General features: G+C 42.5%; 1 protein-coding gene across 3 annotated transcripts in view; it reads right to left on the bottom strand.

Annotated features, from left to right (window-relative positions):
• Positions 1–1,307: 1,307 nt before the first annotated feature.
• Positions 1,308–26,590, bottom strand: part of CDHR3 (cadherin related family member 3) — a 34,553-nt gene continuing 9,270 nt past the window's right edge. The window contains exons 4-19 of one of the 3 annotated variants that reach the window (XM_063396883.1): positions 25,652–25,737; positions 24,566–24,660; positions 24,357–24,461; positions 20,029–20,177; positions 18,513–18,702; positions 18,047–18,215; positions 16,487–16,586; positions 16,243–16,341; positions 15,408–15,634; positions 13,608–13,779; positions 11,823–12,067; positions 9,121–9,278; positions 7,754–7,767; positions 6,289–6,320; positions 5,215–5,263; positions 1,308–2,488 (exon numbers count right to left, since the gene is read on the bottom strand). In XM_063396883.1, coding sequence (XP_063252953.1) covers positions 2,235–2,488; positions 5,215–5,263; positions 6,289–6,320; positions 7,754–7,767; positions 9,121–9,278; positions 11,823–12,067; positions 13,608–13,779; positions 15,408–15,634; positions 16,243–16,341; positions 16,487–16,586; positions 18,047–18,215; positions 18,513–18,702; positions 20,029–20,177; positions 24,357–24,461; positions 24,566–24,660; positions 25,652–25,737 — 2,144 coding nt within the window. In that variant the 3' untranslated portion in view covers positions 1,308–2,234. Of the gene's footprint in view, positions 2,489–5,214; positions 5,264–6,288; positions 6,321–7,753; positions 7,818–9,120; positions 10,553–11,822; positions 12,068–13,607; positions 13,780–15,407; positions 15,635–16,242; positions 16,342–16,486; positions 16,587–18,046; positions 18,216–18,512; positions 18,703–20,028; positions 20,178–24,356; positions 24,462–24,565; positions 24,661–25,651; positions 25,738–26,590 lie in introns of those variants that run through there. The other 2 variants (XM_063396884.1, XM_063396885.1) reach the window with 2 other exon arrangements.

The following is a 26,590-nucleotide window of genomic DNA, read 5'->3' on the forward strand; positions in this document are numbered from 1 at the left end:
AAATACTGAGTACACCAGCTAAACCCACCTCAGCTGGGTGCAGGCATTCTGGGCAGTGTTGGTGCTTGGATCTGGCATCTCTTACTTTGTCGGTTCTGGTTTCCTTTTTCTCTGCCAAGGTCAGGAATTCCAACATCTTATATCCATGGTTCCCCTTTGTTCAACTGTCAGTTTTCTGAGACCAGAGTGTGAGAGCACCACTACAAGAGCATTGCTTTTCACCCAGCTGTTGCCCAGCTGTGGGAGACCATGGCACCAGCAGTGTTGGCCATGACCTTGTGTTTGCACACTTGGAGCTCAGAGCCTGCTGTGATACCAGGTTGTGCTGCTGTTGGGATTTTTCCCCTACAAAGGAAGGAACTAAGTTTGTGCAGTTCAGCAGCAGGAAGAGTAGTAAAGAAAGACAAGTACTCATCTGCTTCTTTGCCAGTTTCCTGGCTGAAACTACTGCCTGTCTCTCCCTTCCCTTAAACAAAGTTATTTATCCCTCATATATACATATATATCATTATATATATCACTGAAGTAGAATGAGAATAATCAAGGAAGTAAAGCAGCTGTCCTGGAGAAATGCCCAGGAAAGAAAATACAAAAACCTGTGTGTCTTCCTGTCATGAAAATAATGCAGTTAACTTCTTCAGGTAACAAAATTTAATGTCTGGAGGTGCCAGGTATGCCTATGGGAGGTTTGGTGTCAGAGTTCTAGGAAGATCTGCTTGGAAACTGCAGTTTCTTTATGTCACTGGAAAACCCCCTGAATAGAAATTGAATGTGCTGTATTTACAGCTAGGAAATGCAAACAGTGGAGGATCTGAGCACTGAACGTGTGGCTGCCCCTGTTGGTGCTGGAGGGTCAAACAATGTTATGACAACTGCCATGGACACAGTGAAGTGATAACATGCTCAGAGAGTATAAATCACTCTTTCCTGTCTGTATCATTGTGGTGTTGATTACACACTGGGTTTCTGATTGTGCAATGAAATGGAATTTGACTGAAGATGATTTGTGTTTGTTAGGGAAGTTGCTCCCGAGCCAAGCCATTCCTTTGGAGCACAACAAAGTGTTACAGCACCATGACAGGTGTTTTTGTGAAGTGTAGGATCCTTGGTGAAATGCCTGTGGATTTCTCCATCCAGATCCTTCACTGTATGACAAAAAACCATGTATGTGAGAGACTGAATAAAATCTTCATTGACCGCCCCTGCTTGACTTAAACTGAAATTTTCTTTGCCACCTGATATCAGTCTCTCGCTGTCAAAAAAACTTTTTTGCTACCAGGAAAGAAAACAAACCAAGACATGCAGTATTAAGTCATCATTTGTAATTATTTTTCTTCAGATTAAAATAATTTTATAAAATCTTGGCGAGTTTGTTTGTTTTATATCAGGTTTTTAGACAGCACTTACATTATACATGCTCACACTCAGAAAAGATTATTTCATCACATGTGTTTACTGTCATTATTCTTTTGAGTATATTCCACTTGACTCTGTAAAGCATTGAATGTGCCAGAGGAAATACCAAAGGTGAAGATATTAAATGTTCTTAATGTTACAAAAGATAAATAAGCTGAAAGTGTTGACAGCCTGAGATACCACAAGAAGCTGTGGGTTTTCTCTACTCCAGCACTGCTTTCAAGCCATGGTCTTTTCTACAGCAAGATGGGACGGCAAGGAAGGGCTGAAATAAAATACTGAATGACAAGAAAATATTTTTAGCATTTTCCAGCAAACATTTCTACCCTGATGTGCTTTTCACTCATTTGGTTGCTCAGCAGGGACAGGAGACCCCATTCACTGTTGAGAAGGCACATCTGTGTATGCTGCCATGCCCAAAGGCAGCCAGACGACGTGGCCATGACTGCCAGAGGTGCAGACTTTCCAGGGGGGAGCTACCAGTGCCTGCAGTGGCACTGAAGGCTTCTGCCCATGGCTCTGCTTTGTTTTCTCTACATGCACCTGCCAAAGGTACATCCAGATTCATCCTGCCTTTGGCTCTGGTTTGCACACCTTATGGCCTCCTTTTATTTTACAGCTGAGAGAGAGAGAGAGAAATCACATCTGATTCTTTGGCTGCTCAGATCAGGGGTCAGCTGGGAGGTGCCTTGGAGTCTCTTGCACTCTGGCTGAATAGCAAAGCAGAGTTCATTTTGGGAGAGGAGGTCAGTTCCTGCCTTAAGGGGCTGGTAAGGATAACCCCACATCCTCAGACTCTTCTTTCCTCTTTTACAATCTCAGCCCAGCGGAGCCTGGTGTTTCTGATTGCCCTGCTGAGGCTTGGCAGCTGGTTTTGTTGCTGCAGTCAGCTCTTTCTTCTTCTCTGAAGGCTCTTTTTTGCTTGGTGCCTCTGCTCTATCCACCCCTTGGCCACTGTTTTCTTTGGCACTGGGCATCACCTGCATAGCCAGCATTGGCTGAAGGGGCTCACTGCTCTTCTTCCACCTCCGGGCCCCCGACCGTGTACTGAACTCGTACATTCTGCCAGTAACTTGCAAGACAAAAAACCAACAGATTAAAATCATCCTTGCTTTAGCAGATTAAGACATGACAGTTCTCAGCATTGAGACTGAAATGAGAAATGTGAAGCACTTGGAATTCAGTTGAGCTGGGGAGATAGCCCTGAGAGGGGAAGCCTCATTTCTGTGGGGGCCTGGGTGTCGCAGTGGCTGCTCAGTTGAGATGGTGGCTGTTCTGCCACTATAAAAATTGTCTTTGCAGTTAGGGGAGCAGGGATATTTAAAACATTCCCATTCCAAAAGAAATAACTTCCTTCTGACCCTATAACTCTATCCAAGTTCCAGCTACCAGGGATTGACATGAGCAGTGTAACAAACACATTCTACTTGTAAGGACAAAATTTCTGTCTTTAGCCATACTGAGCAAGACCATTGCATATGTCTGTGCCTATTTTGGCATGTAGAGTTGCCTACCAGAGGCAGCAAAACCTGCTTAGGAGCACAATGGGCTACATACATCTTCCAGGCCATGTCAGCTCATGTGGACTGACCAGGATTTGGAGTGAATCTTGGCTGCATGCATTCCTTCTCCATTTGCACAAAATGCTTTCTTCCAGGTTTGCCCTCCACTTTGCCATTAATTGAATGAAGTACTGTGTGTTTCATACAAGTACACGATCCTTTCATATATATAAAATATTGTTAAATTTGTGTCATTTAGCACATATGGCTAGCTTCCCTTGTCAGAAAGATTTCTCTCTCTGTTCAGGTTTTATGGGTAATTTCTACTTGTACATTAAAAGCAAATATCTCCTCCTGCAGTTCATTGCTACCTAGAGATAAGTCAAAAAACTGTCATGTGTCCAGTGTGATCACCTCACAGGCTAACTCAGTGTATATTGCTACACAGAGAATCAGGAGCTATAATGGCACTTTCTGTAATTAAACATTAGCAATAGGAGACAAACGAAAGACCATTAAAGCTTGGAAGGAAACAGTGGTTACATGTTACTAAATGTTGCAGTTTGTATCAGAACTAATGATTTGTGACACATTAACACAATTTGAACAACTCAGGATGAAACTGGATCTCTTTCCATTATTTTTTTTTGACTGTTTATAAGGTGGGCATATTAAAGCAGCCCAGATCAGGAAACAGCTTCTGACCATCCCTCTTAATCATATTCAACAGATGACGTCCCAGGAATTATTAAATCCCATTTCCAAACCAGCAACCCTTGGTCCTGTAGGGTTTGCAATGAGCTGTGGAGAAGAGAAGGGAGAAGTGGGGAACACACATTTCCCTGCTGTAACTACGGAGCTGTTAGAGCTTAATGGTTGTGTCAGGCATGACACAAATGCTGTGGCTCTGGATGACTCTTTGGACGGGCTCAAAAATGCTTAAGTCCAGTGTGGTTAGGTTTGTTGAGAAGGGGAGCCCCAGCTGTCCTGCAAGAACACTGGAAAGCAGCTCTTGCAGCAGCCTAGAGACTATTCATGTTTAATATATTACAAATGCAGTTGCACAGGGGAAAAAAAGCAGGGATTTTGGAGCCCATTCCTCCAGATCTCTTTATAAATAGCAGGTGAGCTTGGACCTGGATCAAACCAGCCCTGAGCAGCCTTGTGGATGGGCTTAATTGCACAGTAGGGTCCCACTTGTTTGCCCAAATTGTACTGAAGTCTCCATGCCTGGTGTTTCCCATTAGCTCAAGGCATCCAACAGCTCTGAGCTGGCTAATTAGAAACACAAGTTACAGGCACTTGGGTGGAAATTGGCCAGGTGAATCCAAGCCTTAAAACAAGCCTGCCTTCTCCCAGATGATTTCTAGACCTATTGTTTCAGACCTATTTTCAGATCTACTTGTTAAAAACAGATTTTGTCTGATTGTCACATTTTCCCAGCCCCCCATCCCCATGCTGGGGCCCTCAGCCATTAGGCACAGGGCTGGGCACCCTAATTCCAGGCCAAGCATCAAAGTAAGGGGCTCAGGCAGGGGCTGTGTTTCCGGGGAATGAGGTAAGCCAGATCAATCCTCAGTAAAACAAAAATATTTTTCCTGTAATAAGCCCTGCTGCAGAGCAGTGGCTGTCACCTGAGGAGCTGAATGAGCTCCCCAGCTCATCCTGAGTTTTGTAGCTTTTGCCTTATTTTTGCTTTTGCCAGCTGGTTACTCAGGTATACTCAGAGTTCACACAGCTGGATCCTGGTGACACAGTAGCTGTTGCCAGCTGATGGCTTTCCCTTTTCTCCCCAACAAGCAATGCCTGAGCCTTGGATGAGCAGCAGCAACACACTGATGCAGTGAGGAAGGAGGTTTGTGCAGGAGCCAGTAACTCACCCACCCACTTCTCCAGGGAGAAGGCAGCACTTCTGCAGTGACAATAATCTCCTGGCCATTTCCCAGACATGAGATGGGTGAGACCATGTAGCTATGACAGCACCAGAGCAGGAAATTTGCAACACATTCCTCCTCCCCTCCCACCTTCCTATATGACATCCATACATTCCAGTTTAGCAGAGGAGTGAACAGTCTGACCATCAGATGTGTGCTTTCAAGGGCTGCAAGTATATTCTACCATTACAAGTGTTACTGAGGCACTGTCTTGATTTTTGCTATTTGAGATACAGCTCCCATTCTCCTTGGAAACAGCAAACTGGAAATATGAAAAGCCAATGTTAAAACATATTTAAATCAACTAATCCAGTTTAGTTCCAGCCTAATAGTCATGTCCTCTGTTAATTGTATTTTATTACCTGGGTCTCTGGCTTCTCCATCAAAGACAGTGTTTATCTTTGTCATTGTCTGTGAAGAAACACAAAATGTGAAATGAAACCTGTGAATTAGTTAAGTCAGAAGGAGGAGCAGTGACTTGGAAATGGTGACCTACATGGATGGAGGTGGATTTGTATGACCTGTATATTGCAGTCCTGTGGGCTGGGCTTAATCTAAACTGGCAACAAGAGGCGTTTGTGGTGTAGGGTTTTATCACTAGATATTCAGAAGAGAATTAATAAGTTCTGACGTGCTAAATGCCTCCATGTGTGTAACCACAAGAGGGTTTCCTCCACCCAGAGTAGGCTTGGGAATCCCCTCTCTGAAGAATTTGGGGAGAGGGAGTTCACTAATCAAAGTGCCTGGCATAGTCAGATTCACAGAATATCCTGAGTTGGAAGGGTCCCACAAGGGTCATCGAAGTCCAGCTCCTGCAAAGGAGCACTGCAGGAACCACACCACGTGCCTGAGAGCATTATGTCTATTTATGCAATTATACAGCCTTTATGCAATCATGTCTATGAAAAGAAAGGAGCCCCTAGATCCAGGAGCAAAGAATCCTCCCCAACAGTGGAAACATCTATGACCTTTTTCTGCAAACAGCTCATCAAGGCCAAACCCTTCACAGCCTGGGTATGCAGGCATTCCTCACTGCTTGCACTCAGGTGGGTCAGAGCTGGCTCCACAGGTCAGTGCTGTCTCAGCAGTGCACTGCTGCCACCAGTGAAGCTGGGGCACTTGTTGTCCCACCTCTGCAGAGAGTGTCCCTCTCATTGCTGTGGGCATAGCCTGACCTCCCAAGCAGAGCATTTTGGCACTGGGAAGCAAAGAGGCCCCGGTGCAGGTGAGCACTCCTCACACCCCGTGTTGATTCCAAACACAGAGGCCAGCTGGCACAATGAAGTGTTTTGCATTTGAGGGCAATGATTTTCCCCTGCCTGTCATTTTTACATTCTCTTTGGAAAACAGACACCACCCACAGAAAGGGTCCTATGATCCTATTGCATGATGGGCCTGGTGAAACTGGGGCTTCCTTTGGGGCCAGCAGTGCTTACCATAACCACTTCTTTCTTAGGCTTCTTCTTTTCTACAGAAAGGAAAATGCATATTGTTAATATTCAGAATTTCCTGGTAGTGACTATAGACACTAAAGTCAAGACTTCCTCAAAGAAAGAGACATTCCTTCTTCTCAAAAGACATCTTAAATGAGTCTTATTTTTTCTCAAATGCTGAGTGAAAATCCACAGTTGCCAGTGACTAATCAAAAGACTAGCCTTGAAAGTCAGTAATGAACGAATAGCAATGATTATTAAACAAATTTCCCTTTCTAAATGATATGAACAAATACAGAAATTCACCTTTGGGAATATCTGAACTAGAAAAGCAGATTATTTTTTACACAAATGTTTGTGGTTGCAAAGCTTGTGTCAAATATCAGCTTGGAGATGAAACATGGAAGAGCTGCATTTTCAGTCAAGTAAAATTCAGATTGAAGAACAGTTTGGTTGTGTGTGAATTTACCACACTATTAACTCATCCCACATGCAAACAAATACAGCAGGAGTGCCATGGGCATCTCGACAGCACGGATTTGTGGATGGTACCCAACTAATTGCTATGATTTCTTCTTGTTCACTCCTTGCCAGTTTGTTTAATGGCCTTTCTTTGGAGAACTGTGCCTGGCCACAAATGTGCTTTGCAACCAGGTGTACAAAACTCTGAGGTGCTGCAGGTGGATCTCAACCTGAGCTCTGATGGGAAACCTGTTCTGTCTGGCCTTTGCTGCCCAGCATTTGGGAACCAGTTTTTCAGTAAGGAAAAATCATTCACTTTTTGGAAACCAGCCAAGACTGAAATGTCTCAAATTGGGCAACCAAGAGAACAGCTGAATTTGCAGGGTTTGTTAGTCCTGTGTTTTTTTCCAGTTGGGAGATACTGACTGAGGAAAGGGGAATCACAAAAGCAGGGTCCTACTGAGCCCATATGAGCTGTGCTTTCTAGCAGAAATGTAATGGGACTAAAAAGAACAAGACTGCTTAAAAACCCCTGCTTCTCCATGTGTGATTTGTCTGCCTGCTAAGTTACACAAACCCTTTAAAAGCATCAATACTTCAAAGTAAACCTTTACGTATGTGAAGTAATGGTATCAAGGGAGCAAATGAAGTGATCAGAGAACTGGGAATTAGAATGGAGAGGACTCTTGAAGGTGCTATAGATGGCTGGGATTATTTTTAACAGATAGCATATAAATTGTGTGTAAAAATACAGTAATTCTTTAGGTTCCATGCCAGAATACCAGACAACTCTGAATTTGGGTTTTACCTAATAGTTAGTAGATTTGAAGACTTAAAGAGCCATGAAATCACTTTGTCAGGCCTCCCATAATTGGCCAGGATTATCTAATCTCAGTATTCTTCTACTGTGTCAAATTTATATATAGAAATTAATTTACAGACTTTGCACAGAATCATAAACAAAGTCCTGTTTTGAAGCATTAAAATATAGAAAAGAGGTACATACCTGGAGCATTTATCCTGTAATGAAAAGAAGATTAAGAGTGTAGTTAACAAATTTCATGTTTTCCCTAGATAAAAAAATCATGATTTTTATTCTCTTTCACTTGGCAAGAAGGATGTGTTTCCTTGAGTTCTGAGATTTGCTTGATTTATTTGGTTTCTGATTTTTACTTTCACAGAAAGCCTGCACCATTTAATGCTGCTCTCAAACAGGAAAACTGTCCTGAGCATGGCTGTAACACTCCTTCAGGAAGGAATGCTCTTAAAATAATAAAGTCTTATGGATGATAGCATAATGGATTTATATAATCTGGAAAAATATATTTTCAGGCATTGTAATTTTGTTCTATACTAGGAGGAGGGTCAGTTTTTTGTATCTGATATGCTCAGAGAAAACCTTTTAAAATATTGGAATGTTTATAAATGTTTTTGAATATATAGAAATTGCTCTTTAATAGGGGACCCCAGCTCCCAATAAAACATTTGCCCAATTAATAAATAATAGCAGTATTTTAGATTAATTTGTAATTTTTATCACAAATTGTTAATATCTTGCTCACATGATTTGAACTATTGTTACAGTCATAGTAGTTCTTTACATTTAATGTGACCTCTAAATTGATGTCCAGATCCTGAGAATACTTGTAGAAATCCATTTTATTTAATCCCAGCCACTTGAAGGCCTGCTTATCTTTGTTTTGTGAAGTACAAAGTTAATTTAGAGGCAGCCTGGCTCCAGCCCGCTGAGAAGGCAGCCAGCAGGGATCTCTGCACTTCCCACAGTGACTCAGAGCTGGTCCCAGGTGCTTCCATGCCTTTTGCCAAGCATGAACACTTAGAGGTAAGCTTTATGGGCCAGAGCCTTGTAACTGGCTTGGTAATACTCCAGGAAATCTGCAGAAGTTTTACCAGAGTAATGAATTTGGCATGAGCACCAATATTTGCAAAGGACACTGGGCTCTGTAGCTGAGAGGGAGGAAAATGCATCCAGTAACCACCTAGATGGGAGCTCCCTTGGCGTGGGGGTCAAATACAGACCAAAACATTTGTGGTCAGCACAGTCGGGCACAGGCTATGACTGAGTTTCGTGAGCATGGCTGCCTTTAGAGGTTATAATTGCTGATTGCACTTCTACATTTTGCTAATGTTAATGTCCCTAAACCCATGAAAAAAAATTGCCACGGACACGTTTCCTTGAGGTCACATCATTAACACCCAGTGCCGCTGTACCTGGCGTTAGCATTTACTGCAGTACAGGGCATAGGGCTGTGAAAGATTTAAAGCACCGATATCATCAGCTGAAAGGCCTGAGGCACGTCTGCCATTGCCAGGTGCCCTGGGGACATGCCCGGGGTGCCTCTGGGGACTCACAGAGCGGTGCGGTGGGTGCGGAGCCGGGCCAGCAGCAGGAGCCCCAGGTAGCCCAGCAGCCCGAGGAGCAGCGCGCTGCCGGCGGTGATGGTGAAGGGCACGTACCACGCCGACGGGGAGAAGAGGTTTTCCCTTTCTGTCACAACAGTGAAGCCAGGCTTTTAAAACAAGACAGGAAGAGTTCCTCAGGGCTCTGTACTGACACCAACACCACCTTTCATCTGGCTGAACTTCTGCACTGAGGCACCCGGCCCGAGCTTGCCCCAGGGCTCCACAGATGCCAGGCACAGGTTGGTGGAGGGAGGCAGCGATTCATCCCCTGTGCCTGCTGACTGCCAAGGCAGCTCAGACAGCTGGGATGGACCACGGAGCTCCTGGGGCAACCAAAGGCAGCTGAAATGGAGCCCACCCAGAGGGAAAAGGGGAGGTTCCAGATCACGTTTCAATATCTTATATTAAAACAAGCATGTTGTGGTGGAGTTTAAAAGCCTCAGGTTGCATGAGAGGCTGTAAACACACTGTTGGAGGGCAGGCAAGTTCAGGGAATACTGCCATTACTGAGATAATGTTTTCTTGTTACCTGAGGCAAAACTGGAAGTAGGTCATCTTCACTGCAGTGATCATTCAGCCTGCTTTGTAAGAGGACCTGAACCCTAAGGAACTCAGTTATTGTATAAAAAGAAATAGAACTCTTTCTCTTTTATCCTGTGACTTGTTCCAGAAGGAAAAACTACACTTCCTGAGCAGTTGCAATCTCCCACATCTTCCTGAGTGTCAGGAGACACATCTCTGAGCTGGCACATCACTTAGTGCTAGCAGCTCATTCATTAAGGTCCCATCATGAAACTATCCTCACACATTTCAGAAATTACTCATTTACTCTACCTAGTTCATTATCTAGTGTGGTACTATGACTCTTGATCACCTACTGAAGTTTTTATTTAATTTTCTGTAATCACACTGAGTATGGAACTAAGCAGAGTATTTATTTCTTTCCAGTTTAAGGATAATTTTAAAATGCTTTATTTAGTCTTACCTAAAAAAGATAGAAACACTCAAATAGTCTCAATATCACCACCACCACTTTATCCTCACCTGGACTGAAGTCAAAAGTGACTTTTTGTGATGGGGCTTGTTTTTTACACTACCAGCTTTCCAGTTTCTGACTCATCGAGTTGCTGCACTGAACACATGTAAAGAGTAGTGACGGGAGAACTTGCTGTAATGGAAGTGTTCTTCTGGAAAATAGCCTGAAAGTGGAAGGCTGATATCTCTGGGGAGACAGATTTAATGCTGTGGTATGTGGCTGAGACTGTTTGTATTTGCGGTAAAGCACAGGAAAGAAATACAGAATAAGTTTATTCAGCTTAACTTTTCATTTCCACATCAAGTTGCGGGAGTAGAAGGCAGTGAAAAAATCATTTATTCCTTCCTAAAAAAGTATTAGATAAGATCAGGGTTATTAATCAGTCTGAAAATTTGGATCTAAGCATTTTCATAGCAAAGCAACCAGACTTATACATCCTGTTTGCAGGATCCTTTGGTCCTGGCTCAGTTACCAGAAGTCTCTAGAAGATCTAGACCATTTTACAGCAAAGACCTCTTCTGCCACTTCACTTGGATACTAATATTTTCATTCCTTCATGCAAGAGAGAAAAGGGTAATGCCATCTGCAGGAAGGCAGGGAATAGATGGACTGTGGATGATGGAAGATGGTGCAGCAAGGCCTGAAGGGGTGACTGGTACAAGGATAGGGACAGAGTGGTCTGTTCGCTCAGGCTGTATCACCTCTACAGAGATGACAGAAGCTCTCTGCACATCCTGCACCAGCCTGATGGAAATCAGGTTCAAAATTCAACTGATAAGACAGAGCTCAACTGGGATGGCTGTGCACAGAGGTGAAGAGTAGTGTTGGGACACAGGCCCACAGCTCCACAGGCTAGATTAGATCCCACCTGGGCTGCCAAGAGCTGTGCAGGCTTCCTCAGCTCAGCTATGGACCATCACATGGGCATGGAGCTCAGAAAGACCCATCCCACTTCTCTGGATTTGCTGTCTGAAATCTGCTGAAACCTCAGCAACACACGGGGGCTGTGCAAAACTGCTTCAGTTCCTGACATGCTGCTCCAAATAACACTCAACAGTGACCTCAGGTCTGGAAAAGAGACCCTTTTAAGTGATGAGGGTTTCTTGTTGTCATTGTTGTTGTCTGCTTCAACTTTGACAGTCACAGATTAATGTGCTCCAATGATAAAGAAGCACACAAAACTGCAAGGCAGCTGGGAGAGTGAATAGTTATGAATAAAAAAAGAGGTAGTGCAAAATGCATGAGGTAATTTTAAGGTTCCAGGCAAAGGTTAATCCCTGCTCTTTCCTTATTAATAAAGCTGCCAAAATCTTTAACTTTCCACTTGCATGGTAATGGCAGCGTGCCCGGTCCTTTGGCTTCCTGCCCTTTTTGTTTTAGCAACTGAAATACAAAACACATGTTATGACTTTGTACCTGGAGCTAATCCTTCATGACACTAAGCACATCGACCACCTCTAGCTTCATCATGAGAGCTCAGGGCTCAGAACCTCCCAGGACTAGATCACTCCAGGTTTTTGCTTTCCTTTTGCATACATCTATCTTTTCTTTACTCCTGTGGAGATTACTTCATAAAAGAAATGCAGAACTGGACATAAGTTTTAAGTCAACTTACCGTTGTGGTTGTGGCAGTAGTTGGGTTTGGGATTACTCTGATGCTTAAAGTCACTGTTCCAGTTTTAATTAAGTGTGTCATTTTTTCCCTGGCAGATATTAAATTGTCATCTGTTATGTGGACACGCAGACTGTAAATCCAGTTTGTATCAAGTCCACCCTCATAGTCAAACCTCGAGGCAAGAATCAGACGAGATGTGTTGGAACCAGCACTTGGTGAAAAGATGAAATGACTGTTCTCATTGCCTGCAAAAGGTAACACCAAAATGCAAAGAAAATTACATTAATCCCACATTGAAGTAAATGTGTATAACAAGTGGTGAGGTTTGGTGAAATGTCAGTGACAAGAAGGGCTCCTTGATCTTCCTTGTACCATATAAAATAATTTAAAACAATACAGTCATAAAAGCATTACAATCTAGAATAAGGTCCTCTGTGGGGACATAGAAGAGAGGAGGCTGTGGAAACACTTCAGAGCCATAGGACACACAAGAGGTCACCTGAATGACCTGAATTTACAGCCTGGGGAGCACCCAACAACACCCAGCTGGGGTGACAACCCTGAACTCTGGTAGGGCTCATGCCATTACTGGGATGTCCCTGGAGTGTTGCTCCAGCCCCTCTCCATGGCTTCTCCATCTGCCCAGAGGCAGTGGCCTCTGAAGAGACTTAATGACTCAGTGAGGTTCATTGCTTCCAGGGCTTTGTCAGCACCACGGGGCAGGGAGGAGAGTTCAGAAATGCTGAATGCTCCCCAGCCCTTGCTTTCTGTCCATTGTTTCTGGAGACCTGCTCATGGCCCAGGCAGCAGATGTTTAGATCTGGACAGACCACATATGCAGGAAAGAAGAGTCTTGAAAGGGCACCAAATATGCTTTGGTTTTGCTCTTGTGGCTCCATAGAGACCAAGAGTTGACATGTCCTTGAAGGCCATGCCTGTTTTATAGAACAAAAAGGGCCATGAGCTGCTCTGTGGCTCAGAGGCCAATGCACGACACAGCCCAGGTCTGTACCACCAGTACTGGGCCTGTGGTCATACAGTGATTTACTAGCATGGCCATTGTATAGATCCATGTGTCAATACCATGTCTACAGAGTTTCTTCTGTGGCATCAAAAGGCTGCAGTAGGACAGAGATTCTCTCTTTTGATGTTCACAGCTTTTTTCTGGCACCTGGACAATCTGCTCCCTCCTTCACAGCAGTCACCTCAGCAATAAAAGAAAGAATTGCCCCAAGAGAGTGTTTCCACTTTCATGAAACTGGGTGTCATCCCATACCACCGCAGTTCTCCAAGTGGATGCAGCTGATCACAAGGTTCAAAGAAGGATTTTTAAAATGAGGATTCATTGCATACAGCATGGACCTACAACATGCAGGTTCGAGCAGTTGTTTTGAACAGTGCACCAGCATCCATGTGGTGATGAGATACACAGATACAGAACTTTCCATTATTGCTCAAGATTTACTCAGCTGTAATTGGAAGGGAAATTTGACACTGCACACCATTCCAGCTCATTCTTCTGAAGTGCTTGTCAACTGTGTAATTAATAGCCTGTTAGTGGCAGGCAATCCAGCCTTGCAAGGGAGTGGTTCTAGCTGCTAGCACCAGTAGCACCAGTAGCCAGCTTGTGGAGAGAGGATCAACATAATGATGTGCAGAACTTGTGGATCAGAGCTAGCTCACCATGAAAAGCAGCACACAAACAATGTTGGATTTTGTTTATAAATGTAAGTGAACCATCAGCATTCACTGTTTCTTTCACTGTTCCCAGCTGTGACACTGTACCTTCGTTAATGAAGTAACAGAAGGACCTGGGATCGGAATCACGATCTTGACATTCAATCCTGAAGCCATTAATATTGGTCCCAACAGCTAAATCAACTGGGATTTGAAGTGAGAAGAAACTGGGTGAACAAACTGGTTCTTCATCATTTACTTCCAAAACATTCACAGTTACCTGGAAGAAAAGAGTAATAGCAAGCTGAAGCTGCTTCAATGTGCTGAGACATTCTGGTAATTTCAGAAACTGTTCGGTTTTGCCTGTTTTGTTCTTTTGGTCAACAACTGTTGAAAAGCACTGAAGTTCCCTTCCAACCTAGCTCCTGCCAGAAAATGTCTGTGATCATTTGTCCTTCAATTCTTCTTGTGATCAACATTCTTCTGGGAACAAGTTCCATAACCTGAGCCATCTTCCAAAAGTGAAGGGTTTTCAAGCTGATATGTCTGTTTGAACAACCTGAATTGTGTTATAGTTAAAATCAGAAATAATAGTAGTACCACATAATCATTAAACTCCCCTCCAAAACTCTCACTTTGCTTCACAATCATTAGTTAGGCTTCTTAGCATATTTAATAACCATTTAGAGTGTGATCCATGGAAGGAACAGTGTTTGTAAATTGTTCCCAGTGAGAGAGAAATGTTGGTAGTAGCCTCCTGCATGGGTAGGAGCACCCTGAGTAACACCAGATGTGTTTGATGTCATCTGGTATTAGCTGGCTAAAAGAAAAAGTTTACCCTTCCCAAAGTTCTTTCTTCTAATGTCTGTTAGTCAGGCAACAGATAAGCATGACATTGTTAAAAGTTTCTGATGCTAAATTGTCATTAATCATCACCTTGAAACATTGTAGACAATAAAGAAATTAAATACATCCTGGATAGCAACTCTATGGGTGCTGCTTGGCTGGAATGAAAAGCAAGCCTAGTATCTGTGTCATCCCCAAGAGATGTGTAAAAATCAAATGTAAAGCAGTCATGAGGGAGAAAGTGTGAGAAGTTGTCAAAAGGAGCCTGTCTGTGAAGGACACTGGGATTCTTTGAAAGAAGTTACTGTAAAATATCTTTATGGATATATTTTTCCTTCTGAATAAAATAGGTCTGGGCAGAAAACCTAAGCCAAACCCTGCTGTTAAAGGTTATCTGGGTACCTGGCATGGTCTTGGTTCCTGTAGATCGTGGTCAGGGTGAGGCACAACTCCAGCAGGCCAAGTGGACACAGCTACTGGGCTGGCCACTAACCCAAGAGACTGCCCAAACCCTCCTCCCATCCACATCCTCTCTGTACCACTCCATGAAAACACAACTGATACACTGCAATGCATTATTTCAACAATTCTCACATTACTTTGGACATTTTGCAGGGAAAAAATAACAAACAAAATCAAAAGTATGTTTGAGGACCAAGGGACACTACACAGATTCCTATAAGAATTCGCCACTGAGCATGGCTACAATTAGATTGTGTTATGTGGCCTCAAGACCCTGTCCTTTCTGTATTTTCTAGTACTTCTGTAGCCATAAAGAATAACTTGAATTGTCTAGGGCACAGAAAACAATTTCACTGTCCAGGTGAAATAAGGAAAAAAAGTCTGGGAAGCAAATACCACAGCTAAAAATATTAAAATATTTTATTTTTTTGTGAGAAATAAACCAACACTGAGTGAACAACCCCTCTTTCATCTGTGTATATGACTGGGCAGGGTTTACTTGCCTTTTACAGACCCAAGTGCTTTCTCTACATCTTACTGTTCTTGCTAAGGGGAAGAAAGATGTAGCTAAAGGTGAAGTAATAGAGTGGATTTACTCACCGATGCTGTTGTAGACTTCTCTTGGTCTGAGGCTTGTACTGTGAAAATATGTTTCTGAGTTGTTTCATAGTCTAATCTAGCTAAAATCCTCACATCTCCTTTCGTTGGGCTGATCCAGAAGATATTTGTGTAATCCCTGTTGCCAGCTCCAGCGACAATGGAGTAAGTGATGGCATTGGGTGGCCAGTCCTTGTCTACGGCATGCACTCTTCCAATGCTGGATCCAACTGAGAGACAGAAAGCCCATAGTTCATTAACATTTAAAGTAGCAGAAGGTACAGATGAAACTGAACTAAAGATTTGGTTTAGAGTTTTTCACCCAAGAAAATTAAAGCAATGGTGTGATAAGCACTGTTTATGTCCTTATGGTGTGCTATGGCTCCCCTGTGCATGAGCTGCTAGCAGTAAATACCCAAACACAAGAGCATGTAGAGAACCTCAGCAGAAGTGCTCCATGGCTGGGCCAAGGGAGTCCTCACTCATCTGTGTCAGTCTGTAAGGGTTTCTGTGCACCACCACAGGCCCTCCAAAAGGCTAATTTAGCAAGAGCAGAAAGACAGTCTAAAACAAGACATCTGAGTTCAATTCCTGGAACTGCCCCAGATTTCTTGTGCAATTGCTGAATTTATCTGTGTCTCAGCTTCCATCTGTACAATTGGAGTTTTTGCCAGTTTAGTCTATTTAAGGGTAGTAGGTGGTTGTATGGTGAGACCCTAGTTGAACTGGAATTTTGAGCCATTTGCCTCATTTACATATATAAAAATTCCTTTGGAGCAAAAAGGCACTTAACAACATGACAACATTATTTCTATCATTTAGGTGCTACTTACTGTACCTTTAGTAATTTCTGAAACACTAAATACATAAGATAAATTATGGAAGACTGGAGCAAATTCATTCACTGGCTTTATCCTGATGTAAATGTAGATGATATCTGGAAATATAACAGAAGATTAAGTCATAGTTACGTATGACTGTGAAATTTTCTCATGCATATATTCAAAATACATATGGTATTCCTCTCTCCATGCTGTTACAGCACAGAAAACTATCAAAAGAAATGTAAAAGGGATACTTGCTTGAGTAGTTAGGATGTGCAGCATCTTGCACCCTGACAGTCAAAGTATAAACTTCAATTCCTGGATTAGCTGGGTTTTCTAAATCGATAGTTCCAGTCATCTAAATAGAAAGGAACACAATCGTATTTATACCTCCATACATGAAGTCACAGTACACACAATGACAATTACTCTTTTCAGTGTTCTGTGGTTTGCTCCTTGGGTATATAGAAGAGTTCTGTAGGAATAACACAGGCTAATAGTCAATTCCAGGATTGAATTCCAGGCTTTTTCTACATGCTCAAACTTCTGCCAACAAAATTTCTTCCCCTTAAGAGCAGAAAGTTTAATCATTTGGGTGATAAGGTCTTTTACCTAGTCAATTCAAACTTGTGCAATGAGCTGGCTATTTATGCTGCCCTTTCTTGGCTCAACAAGGATCTGCCATGGCTAACAGTAATAGCTTGAGCTATTACTTGAGCTGATGCCTGCAAACATTAAAAAAAAAGTATCAAGTCCAGCCACAAGTGTTTCTCCAGGAACCAAGTTGTTACTAAATGGTGGCTTGCAGAGGTTTAAGTCCAAATCTTCTGAGCTCTCTATCTTGCTGTGGAAGCCTCATAAACTTTAGGGCAGCAGGACTAACACACAGGCATTCACTGCTGGTTGTGTCTTCAGGGAGATTCCTGGAGGAACAGGTTACATGGTATAGCCTGTTACATTTGTATATGCACAACGATCAAAGGCTTGACAACAATCATATCCTGTGCAGCAAGGAAAGCGCTTTTTATGTTGGCAGATGAAGCAGCTAAGGGCAGTTCTTATTGACAAGGAAACCTCAGTTCCCCCAGTTTTATAGTTTAAAGTAAACTATAAAAAATCATTATACTGCTCCTGTAGCACTTTTGTCTTTTAGACAGAATGCCTATTTTTTGTTGTTTCTCTTTTTCTGTAGTTGCCCACGGTTCTTTTTTAAGCAAAACAACCAGCATTGCACATGTCCAGGAACTGGTGGGGTTCTGGCCAATGCAAGCTTGCCAGCAGCTATCAGCATAAGGAAGCCATTTTTTGACATGCAAAATCACAGAAGTGCAAATCCCACCACACTTTTGTGAAAATTTGCCACTCAAAGTGGTTTTACGATTCTGACCAGTTACTGAGTTACTGAGCGTGAGATTTCTCAAGTCTTTAAATTCTTCATGCTGAATAGCAAGGATCTTCCACAGTCTGTCATGAGTAAATGGGTATGAAATGGCATCAAATTTCTGTTTATCCATATCAAAGTTGCTGCTTCACACTCCCTAAAAAAGAATATTTTTTTCAACCATATCTAGCACATTTATTTAAAACTGAAGAAAACAGTCTCTGTTCACTAAATTCTGTAGAATCCTTAGAAAGCATCCTATCCAGAGGTATATAGTTCACAAGCAGTAAAAACAGTCATTCTCCACATCATACCTACAGTGAAGTGGATTACAGTAATTTTTTTTCTTGTACAATGAATTTAAAATATCCCTTATAATATTTCATAAGTTGACTTCTCTAATGGGGTAATCTAACGTAAAGCCACAAATTACTTACCACAAGTCTTCCAGACACAGTAGACTCCAGAGCAAAGTTATTGCTTCCAAAACCAGATAATCCAGTGAAACTAAATTGGTTGTTTGATGGATCAACATCAATATCTTTACAGTAATTTCTAAGATCAACAAGAAATGTCCCAGGAGTCGTATTTTCATTTACTTCTTTCCTGTTAAACACATTTCCTGTCAAAGCAACTTATATTTCTCCTTTTAAACTCTTCACATATCACAGGCCAAAACACTGCTTTATTTTTTAAGTGAAATCATAGATCTAAACATGCAGCTATGGAGGAAGCAACCCAGACTCTGACCCATGTCTTGTGATGGACAGCAGCCCTGCACAATGGGCAGGCTAATGATAAATGTCCACTTGAGCCTCCAGCTGTAGGTCTGGGGACGTGCCCTAATCTGCAAACTGGTCTGGGACAGGAAGGCAGCACCAAGGCAAGGAGGAGATTCCACACCTGAAGTCTGAGGGATGGCATTCCGGTGGGTTGTCATTGACATCGTCAATAACGACGGTGATCTCCATGTCTGCGGCGTGGCCGCTGCTGGGGCCGTCCTCCACCCGCACCAGCAGCGAGATGTTGGGGTGAAGCCGCAGTGGGAGCGCGTCCCGGTCAATCCTCCCGCTCACCTGCAACACTCCGGTTGCTGTCAGAGAGCAGCCAGAATCAGACATTCACCATGGGGGGAAGCAACAAACAGCCATGGTGTATGTGCAGGAGGGCAGGGCAGCTCAACAGACTGATAGCAGAATAAAAAGTCTTCTGTTCTGTACAAATCATGGCTGGTTTAGTTATTTTTTTAAATGATACAAAATGTCTCTGAACATTCTGAGTAAGATTAAAGCTTAGATACTGTTGCTGAAAAATTCGCCTTAGGAGGCCCCAGCAGAGGGTTTGTAAAGCATTTGGGTTTCCTTTACTCTCAAGCTTCTAGTGCAAGCCAGAGTTGGGTGCATTCACAGAACATCAAGGACAATGAGCTGCTAGTGCCTGTGCTGTCCTTGCTCCCTAGTTAGTAAGACAGCTTAACTTTCCACTGCTATCCTTCAAGCATCCTTCAGCACCTCCAAATCTACTCACACATCAACAGAGCTGTGACAGACTGTGCCAAGTGCTCTGCTCAGGCACTCACTTAATACTGTTCTTTCACTTCTGTTAGCCTCTGTCAAAAATAGATTTTTATGGCACAGTACAAGTACTATTCCCAGAGCACAAAGGAATTAAAGGAATAATGCATAGATCCTCAGCATGGAGTGTAATTGAGGAGGAGGGTGGCAATACAAGACTGAAGAGCATAGGGAATCCAAAGCTTTAAGGATCATCCTGATCTCCCACAGCACTGTGTTGTGTGACACTTCTTACAACTGTGATAAACAGTTCTAAAGCAATAGCAGACAAGGAGCAAAGCTGTCATTGAATGCCAGCCCTGGAGGAGAAACCCCTGGGGAACAAATGTACAGACCCCAGAGTGCATGAAGAAGATAGGATCACCATGGGAAAGAGGACTCTTTTGGATGGTCTTGCCTGAGTAAGATCGTGAATGGAACAATGAACTTCAGGTGCAGATTTGCTGTGCACCTCAGTGCTAGAGAGGATTTCAGACAGGAGGGAGGACACCATGGCCTAACTACCTGCAGCTGTTTCACGAGCCCCAGAAGGGTCACTGCAGTCCTCAAAGATTAAAAATAAGTCAGCAATCTTACTTCCACCCAAGGAACCATCACCCTCCAGCCACAAGTCAATATTTGTCAAGAAGTCACCTTTGGTCTACTTTCTTCAAGATATCTTATCAAATCCTGGTCAGCTGACCAAAGAATTTGACTCTAATAAGAGATTGGGCGTTCCTTGCTGCTATAGTGAGCCACAAAATAAAGCGGGACTATTTAAAACTAAGGCAAAAATAATTTCTCCAAAGTAGATGGTCATTTTTTTATGTTTCAGATGTCAGAAGTCACATTTCTGTTTCTCTGACCTGGGTTTATGGACAAACGTGAGTCAGATGACTGGATACTGTAGAAAAGTCTGCTAGGAGAATCTTCATCGTCAGGGTCTTTAGCTGTTATATTGGCAACAATGGTGCCTGGGCTTTGCTCCTCTGGAATCCTGTAAATTCTTTGTTTTCTACAAGACAAAATTCAGCAAAGCATGCATATTGTTTGTAAGGGCAGCTGGTTACAGACGTAGCTGAGAAGCCAACTGTAGCAGCAGAGCCACGGCCATGCTGGGCTCAGAGATGGCTATTTGCATGTCTGGATAAATATCCCAGTCATTGGTTCTGCCAGCTGGACGTGTGGCAGTAGCTGAACTGTGTTCATAAAGCATGACACAGCCACACAAGTAAGTGTTCTTGCTCTGCAACTTTTCCACAGTAAAAGCAATTTGACTTTCACAGAACCATGGAAGTTGAAGAGGTAGGGGGTGGTTAAATCATGCCATTCATCTCCCTACAGAGCCACCAGCTCATAAAGCCATTTGCCTTAATTCCTTCATTTTGCAAGAGAAAAGCAAAAATTACAATAAATAATGTAGTTAATCATTTTTTGGAATGAATGCTGGAGCCTTCTGGGGGGCAATAGTATTGCAGAAAAACAGAATTGTCTCTGCTGTAGGCGAAGGCACGAAGGAGCATTCTTCTGGGTGCCTAACAGACGAAGATGCCTCAAACTCCCAGCAGCATCTGTCTATCTGATGCATTTTACATTGGGAAAATGGTTCTCTACTGCTGCTGTTTGGTATGCCAGTGCTCTCAAATTACCCATTAATTGAGTTTTACAGGTCAGATATGGCCTGGCGGGTAATTGTGCAGGATTGCTTCCAGTGGTTGCAGTTTGATGTTCACATAGGTACTCAGGTGGACAATTTCAGTGCTTGAACCACATGCAAAAATAGGCATTTTGTGTCCAGGACACAAAAATGGTGCAAGGAATTTCAGAAGACTAATTTCTATTACTCAAACAACATGAACACACATGCCTCTCCTGATTCTAGAACTCAAAGGGAGTTGAAGGTCCTCAAGAGTTCAGAAAAGCTTTAGAAGTGTGTTTCAAGACTAAATACTTCTTGTACTTTTAAAACATTCTATGCCACCACTTAGGTAATTGACTGGTCTGTAGTTCCCAGTACAGGAAAACACAAGTCCTTTGTTGTTCTCTGGAGCACTTAGGAACTGGAGCAGAGAATTGTAGAGACAGAACAGAAGATCCCATGCCTCAAGATCTCCCCTTGCAGTTTTAAAATGGTTAAGATGACACACTATCTTCAACTGTTCTGTCAGTTCATGTGGAAAGACACAAGCATACAGGAGAGAACTTACATAGGGTTTTCCCAATAAAAACACCTAACTTACAGCCAGAACAAAACAAGGAGGTTATGGAGCCTGTTGTGACAGTTACTTATGACGTTTCTATCTCTGTCTTGGCATTGAATCCCTACCTTCCTTGTTCTCCTGTTGCTTCCAGAGTCATGCAGAAAGAAACAGATCCCACTCACTCCAAGAGTTCTAACTGGTTTTGGCCCAAAGTAGGAAATTCCCTAGGCCCACAGGAACCCTGACTCCAACCTCTCTGTGAACAGCAAACTCACTACAGCTCCACCTTCACAGCCCTACCAACCCTTCTGCAACTTGGTCGCTATCCCATCCCCACTGGATATTTTGGGAAGGAGTGGGACATTATTGAGCACACCCCCATAGCACCAGTACAGCTGGGGAGGAGTTGGGGTCACTCCCTACACAGCTACGTCTGGGATGTGTCCTGTTGTCCATCTGTCTGCCACCTGCCAGGGGCTTTTTACAGGATGGTTCAAGCAGACCTTTTAGTCACTGCAATGTAATTGCAAAGGAAGCATATGTTTGTTTTCTTGTCTTCTCCTTTGTTTTCCTGACTCCACAAGTTTTCCATTGATTTTAACAGCAATAATCTCAAAAGGCTGAATGCCAGCGTAGTGTTGTGAACACCAGAACCAGATGTGCTTGCATGTACTATGGGAACAATTAAAAAGACCCTTTGAAACTCTGTTCTTGACAGCTATGATTTGGGTAAAATAAAGGAGGTTTGCTAACTCCTCAAGTTTCCCCAGCTCTTACCCTAGCACTAATTATTACCATGTCAGGAATTACTTAGCTCTAGCATGCAGCTCACATTGTAGCAGGGGTCAGGACATATATTAAGGACAGATCATGAAGTGCAATTTAATCTAAAATTCTTTACAAGCTGAGCTGCTCTTTATGATCTGTAGTGTCAACCTAAAAGGGAGAAGATTCACACAAATACCAGGCTGTATTTGTACTATATGAGTCTTAGAACTTAGGTGTTACAGAGTCTCAAGTCACTGCAGCTTTCACTAATTCAAACAAGTAGATAAATATTTAAAAGAGCTCTTTTAGCATTCCAGACACAAGGATACACAGAAATGGCAACACTAGGAGGCAATAATCAGTCTAGAACACAATGTGCTGACACTGGCACTGGGAAGAGGATTCCTCCTGCCTGCAGAAGTACAGTAACATGGAATGAGCTATTAATATTCTTCTTTATTGCAGATGTGAAGTTCAAGTACTAAGTAGGTAGCAATAACAACATCAACATTGTCCTAGGGTAACTTTATGATGCTTGTATCCCCAATTGTCTGTTCTGTTTGTGCTGTATATTGAGCTCTGTGCCTTTGAGACTGGCTCTGAGAGCAAAGCAGGGAAAGAAGAAGCACCAAGTTTGTTTTGCAAACAGCTCTCACTCCTGCACGTTCCTCTCCGGACTGTGTTCGGCTGAGGCACAGACCGGTGGCTGGGACAGAGATCTTTTTTGCTTTTTAGTTAGTTTAGCTAGCTAGGATAGAAAAGTTCCCCAGACTTTTTTTTTTTTTTCCTTTTCCTTGGGACTCTTTGAATCTGCTCTGGACTGAAAACCCCAGAGCAGCACCGAGGGCTGCCACCTGCAGCCCACCGGGCCTGGGCCTCCAGAGGGACTGGGACTGATAAAAACTGAGAGTTGAGCCACCCACAGCAAGGATTTTCTCAGGTTTGCCATCTCTCTTCAGAGCAGCAAGAGGTTTTATTGTTTCATATTATTCATTCTTTATGCTTGTTGGCATGTTTTTTGTTAAATAAATAGGTTTTCTTCACTTTTTTCCAAAGAAGTTTTTTTCCTGGACCGGCTGGGGGAAGGGCCTTTTGAGTTTGCTTTTCAGGAGGACCCTATTCAGAGGTTTCCTTCCAAATTTGCCCTAAACCAGGACAATACATCAACAAAAATTCATGCCTATTTCTAACACTTAATTCTTTTGTTTCTTCAGATTCTTCACCCCTTTATCCATCAAAGTCCAGATCATTAGCCTCAGCCCAGGAGCCATGCATTGCTCTGGGTGAAGACAGCCTCCAGAAGATTGTTCCAAACAAGTGGCTGGAACCTCCTGGCATGGCCCCAGCTGCCATCCTGACTTCACTTTTGCAGAGATGGCAGGAGAGGAGCTGTCATAAATATTCTCAGCAGGGGCCTTGTAGAGTCTCACGATCAGGAGACACAGTGACAATGCCTTGAATCCCATCAGTGTCTCATACAAGTGACAAAGATAAATCAACAACATAGTCAGATCAACTGTAATAACTGCCAAGCTCCTGCTTCAGAAACAACCATCCATTGTGCTTTCCACAGCAAAGCGGCTTGCTTGTAGCACATGCATATTTTTTCCCATTTTCCCAAATTTTCAATATATCCTGACTCTATTAGTCTTCAAAAGCTATTTCTGACTTGTGTGTTGTGACACAGTTTCCTGCTTATGACACAGTAAGAGACAACAATGTTTCAAAGATCACCCGGGATTGTTTACAAGCGTGTCTGGGAAGAGGAAGACTGATCAAAAGGAAGACCTCTTTATGTCTAGACATTTCTGCATGAATAAACACAATTATGGTGAAATGCACACCTGCACAAGGAGCAAACTCTGTATGACTGTATTCACACTGGGTGAAGTTAAGCTCCTTGTCTGAACTTGTCCACAGATCTTTGCATAGCTTTAACCTCTGTAAATGCTAACAAGTAAAACAAGCTTGTTTGGCTATTCTTAGCGTGAAGACAGAGCCCGGAAAAACTTTAAACTATTAAAAATACAAGTAAGAATAAATGAGGGACATTATGAAAGATATCCAGTATAAGAATAGGAATCATAACAAAATTAAAATACTTTTTCCAGTAGTATTTTGTTGTCATAATTATTTGCCCTTATTTTAAATCCTCCCACTGGTGCCAAACCAGTAAACCTGAGAAAACACCTACATTTGGAGTGCAAGGGAAAATTTTTACTCACGTGGTAAAGTAAGGCCTTTCATCATTGATGTTAATTATATTTATAGTCACTGTTTTAGTTGAGTTGAGTCCATCTGGATCTGTCACTGTTATATTTAAAAAGTAACTGTTAAATAAGAAAAACAGAACAGGAATCATTCTGTGTATGTCAGCAAACATTTATCTGAATACTATAAGCTAATAGGCCATGGGAATAGAATACATTCTCACCAATGGGGATCTTTCTCATAATCAAATTCTTTTGTGGAAAAAATGGCTCCACTTTCCCTGATTGAGAATGGCACTGTTGCAGGGAGCAGTGAATACTGAAATGAAGAGAACAAGAAATTAGTCTTTTTATCTTTAAGCATACCTCCATTCATTCATTCCTTGCCTTGTAAAACAGGGAAAGTTACAGAGGGTGATGCACCATGCAAATAACCTGCAAAAGCCACTGAGCAGATCTGTCCAAGGATGTAAGAGGTTTTCTTTATTGGCAGCTTCTTATGTCTCAGATGTGCCAGGGGTTAGAAGGCACGTGGAACTCACTGCCATTGCTTTGGAACACAAAGCAGAGCTAAACCCCCACAGCTCTGCTTCCCTCCTCACCAGCTCAGTGTGACTGGGCAAGGACTGAGGACAGACTTCAAGTTAATCACTTTCTTGAACAACACTAAACACCAAAGTAGCATCTTCAGGTTCAGTTCTTGAATGTACTGTATTTTATAAAGCCAAACTAAATAAAGCAAAGATACAACATAATTCTTAGCTGAATGCAGTTACTTTTCCCCAGCTACCAACTTACCATTTTCCAACAGTTTTTCTGAATACCAAGAGTATTTTCATTTCAGCCAACACATTTTCATAAGCAAAAGTCACAGTTTGTCCTGGGATTGTCAAAAACCTGATATTCATTTGCCTTGTAAGTGATTTCCTTACTGTCTCATTTAAAAGAATTTACACTGTGACAGAAGGTTAAAAATTTTATTTACTTTTAGTCACTCTCATCTACAAGAAACATTTTGTAAGCCTTTTTTAGATTTTAAATTCAGAATTTCTACTGTCTCTCTCATTAACTATATCAAATTCTGCCTAATTTTGGAAGGTTGAGAACTTAAAATATAGTTAAAATACAGTTTGTGTCCCAACATTAAGGCTGGTTTTTCTTAGTTTAGTATTGAGAATGCTTCTTTTTTTCCAGATTAAACCTTTTCCTGTGTTTCTGATAAGGAAGGAAGCTGTTGAAAGATGATGGCAATTCACATTTCAGACACAGCAGATTATATAATCTCTGGAGGTTTTTTGTTTACAACTTACTTTGAGTCTCTCATTTTCAGGATCAGCTGCATCAACTTGGTAAATGCGTCCTGGGGGCGTCCCTTCCAACACATAGATTGTCACAGCTGCATGGATAGAAGGGTACTCAGTGTTATCTGGGTAAAAGTAAAGGACACAGCAGCAAAGAGACTGATGCACTGAAGCTGTCAGGATGTATTACTGCCTGCTGCATCTTCTCGCTTCACAGGTGTAATTCCAAAATCACCACAAAGATCACAAATACTCAAAAGATAAAAAGAAACCAATTACATATCTGTAAACAGGCAACCACCACTGCAATATGAATTGTCCCTTCAGAGGAAAGACTGATCTTTCCTTATGGCCTAACTTGAGCTGTTCACAGGTTATGGAGTAAATTATGCATTTGGGGTACATCTTCCCATCTTTTTGCCATGCAGATGGGAAGAACACAGTCCTGTGCTAAGTCCTCATCACCGTCCTCTTCCTCTCCACCCCCTGTGCCCTGTCAGGAGAGCTCAGAGCATTTCCTCTTAATTCTGCTTTTCCTTTACACCTGTGAGGCAGATAAGCAGCAGATGGTCTGCACTGACTTAAATGTTTGCTTTACTAAGGCTGATAATTCAGTGCAAGGTATGTTTCTTTCCATGCCAGGGATTTTCACAGCTGGGCTATCCAACTCTGGACTACTGGCAACAGGCTTATCTCTCCTTGGGCAGAGCAATTAACAGGACAACAGATCTTTAGATCACATTATTTGCTTTATGCACTTTTGTGTCTGCTGGATCTGCTCTTTCTGGATTATTAATTTCCACTGTGACCCCTACTGACTGCTGCTCCTTACCAGAGCAGTGGGAATCCCAGAGAAGCGTAATGAGTTGTTCCCAGAGGACAACAACACAAATACAAAGTTTAATGAGAGGGAGATGCTTTTTCGTAAACAGCAAATGTGCAATTAGT

Source organism: Prinia subflava, chromosome 4 (genome assembly GCF_021018805.1).
Source record: "Prinia subflava isolate CZ2003 ecotype Zambia chromosome 4, Cam_Psub_1.2, whole genome shotgun sequence".
NCBI lineage: Eukaryota > Metazoa > Chordata > Aves > Passeriformes > Cisticolidae > Prinia > Prinia subflava.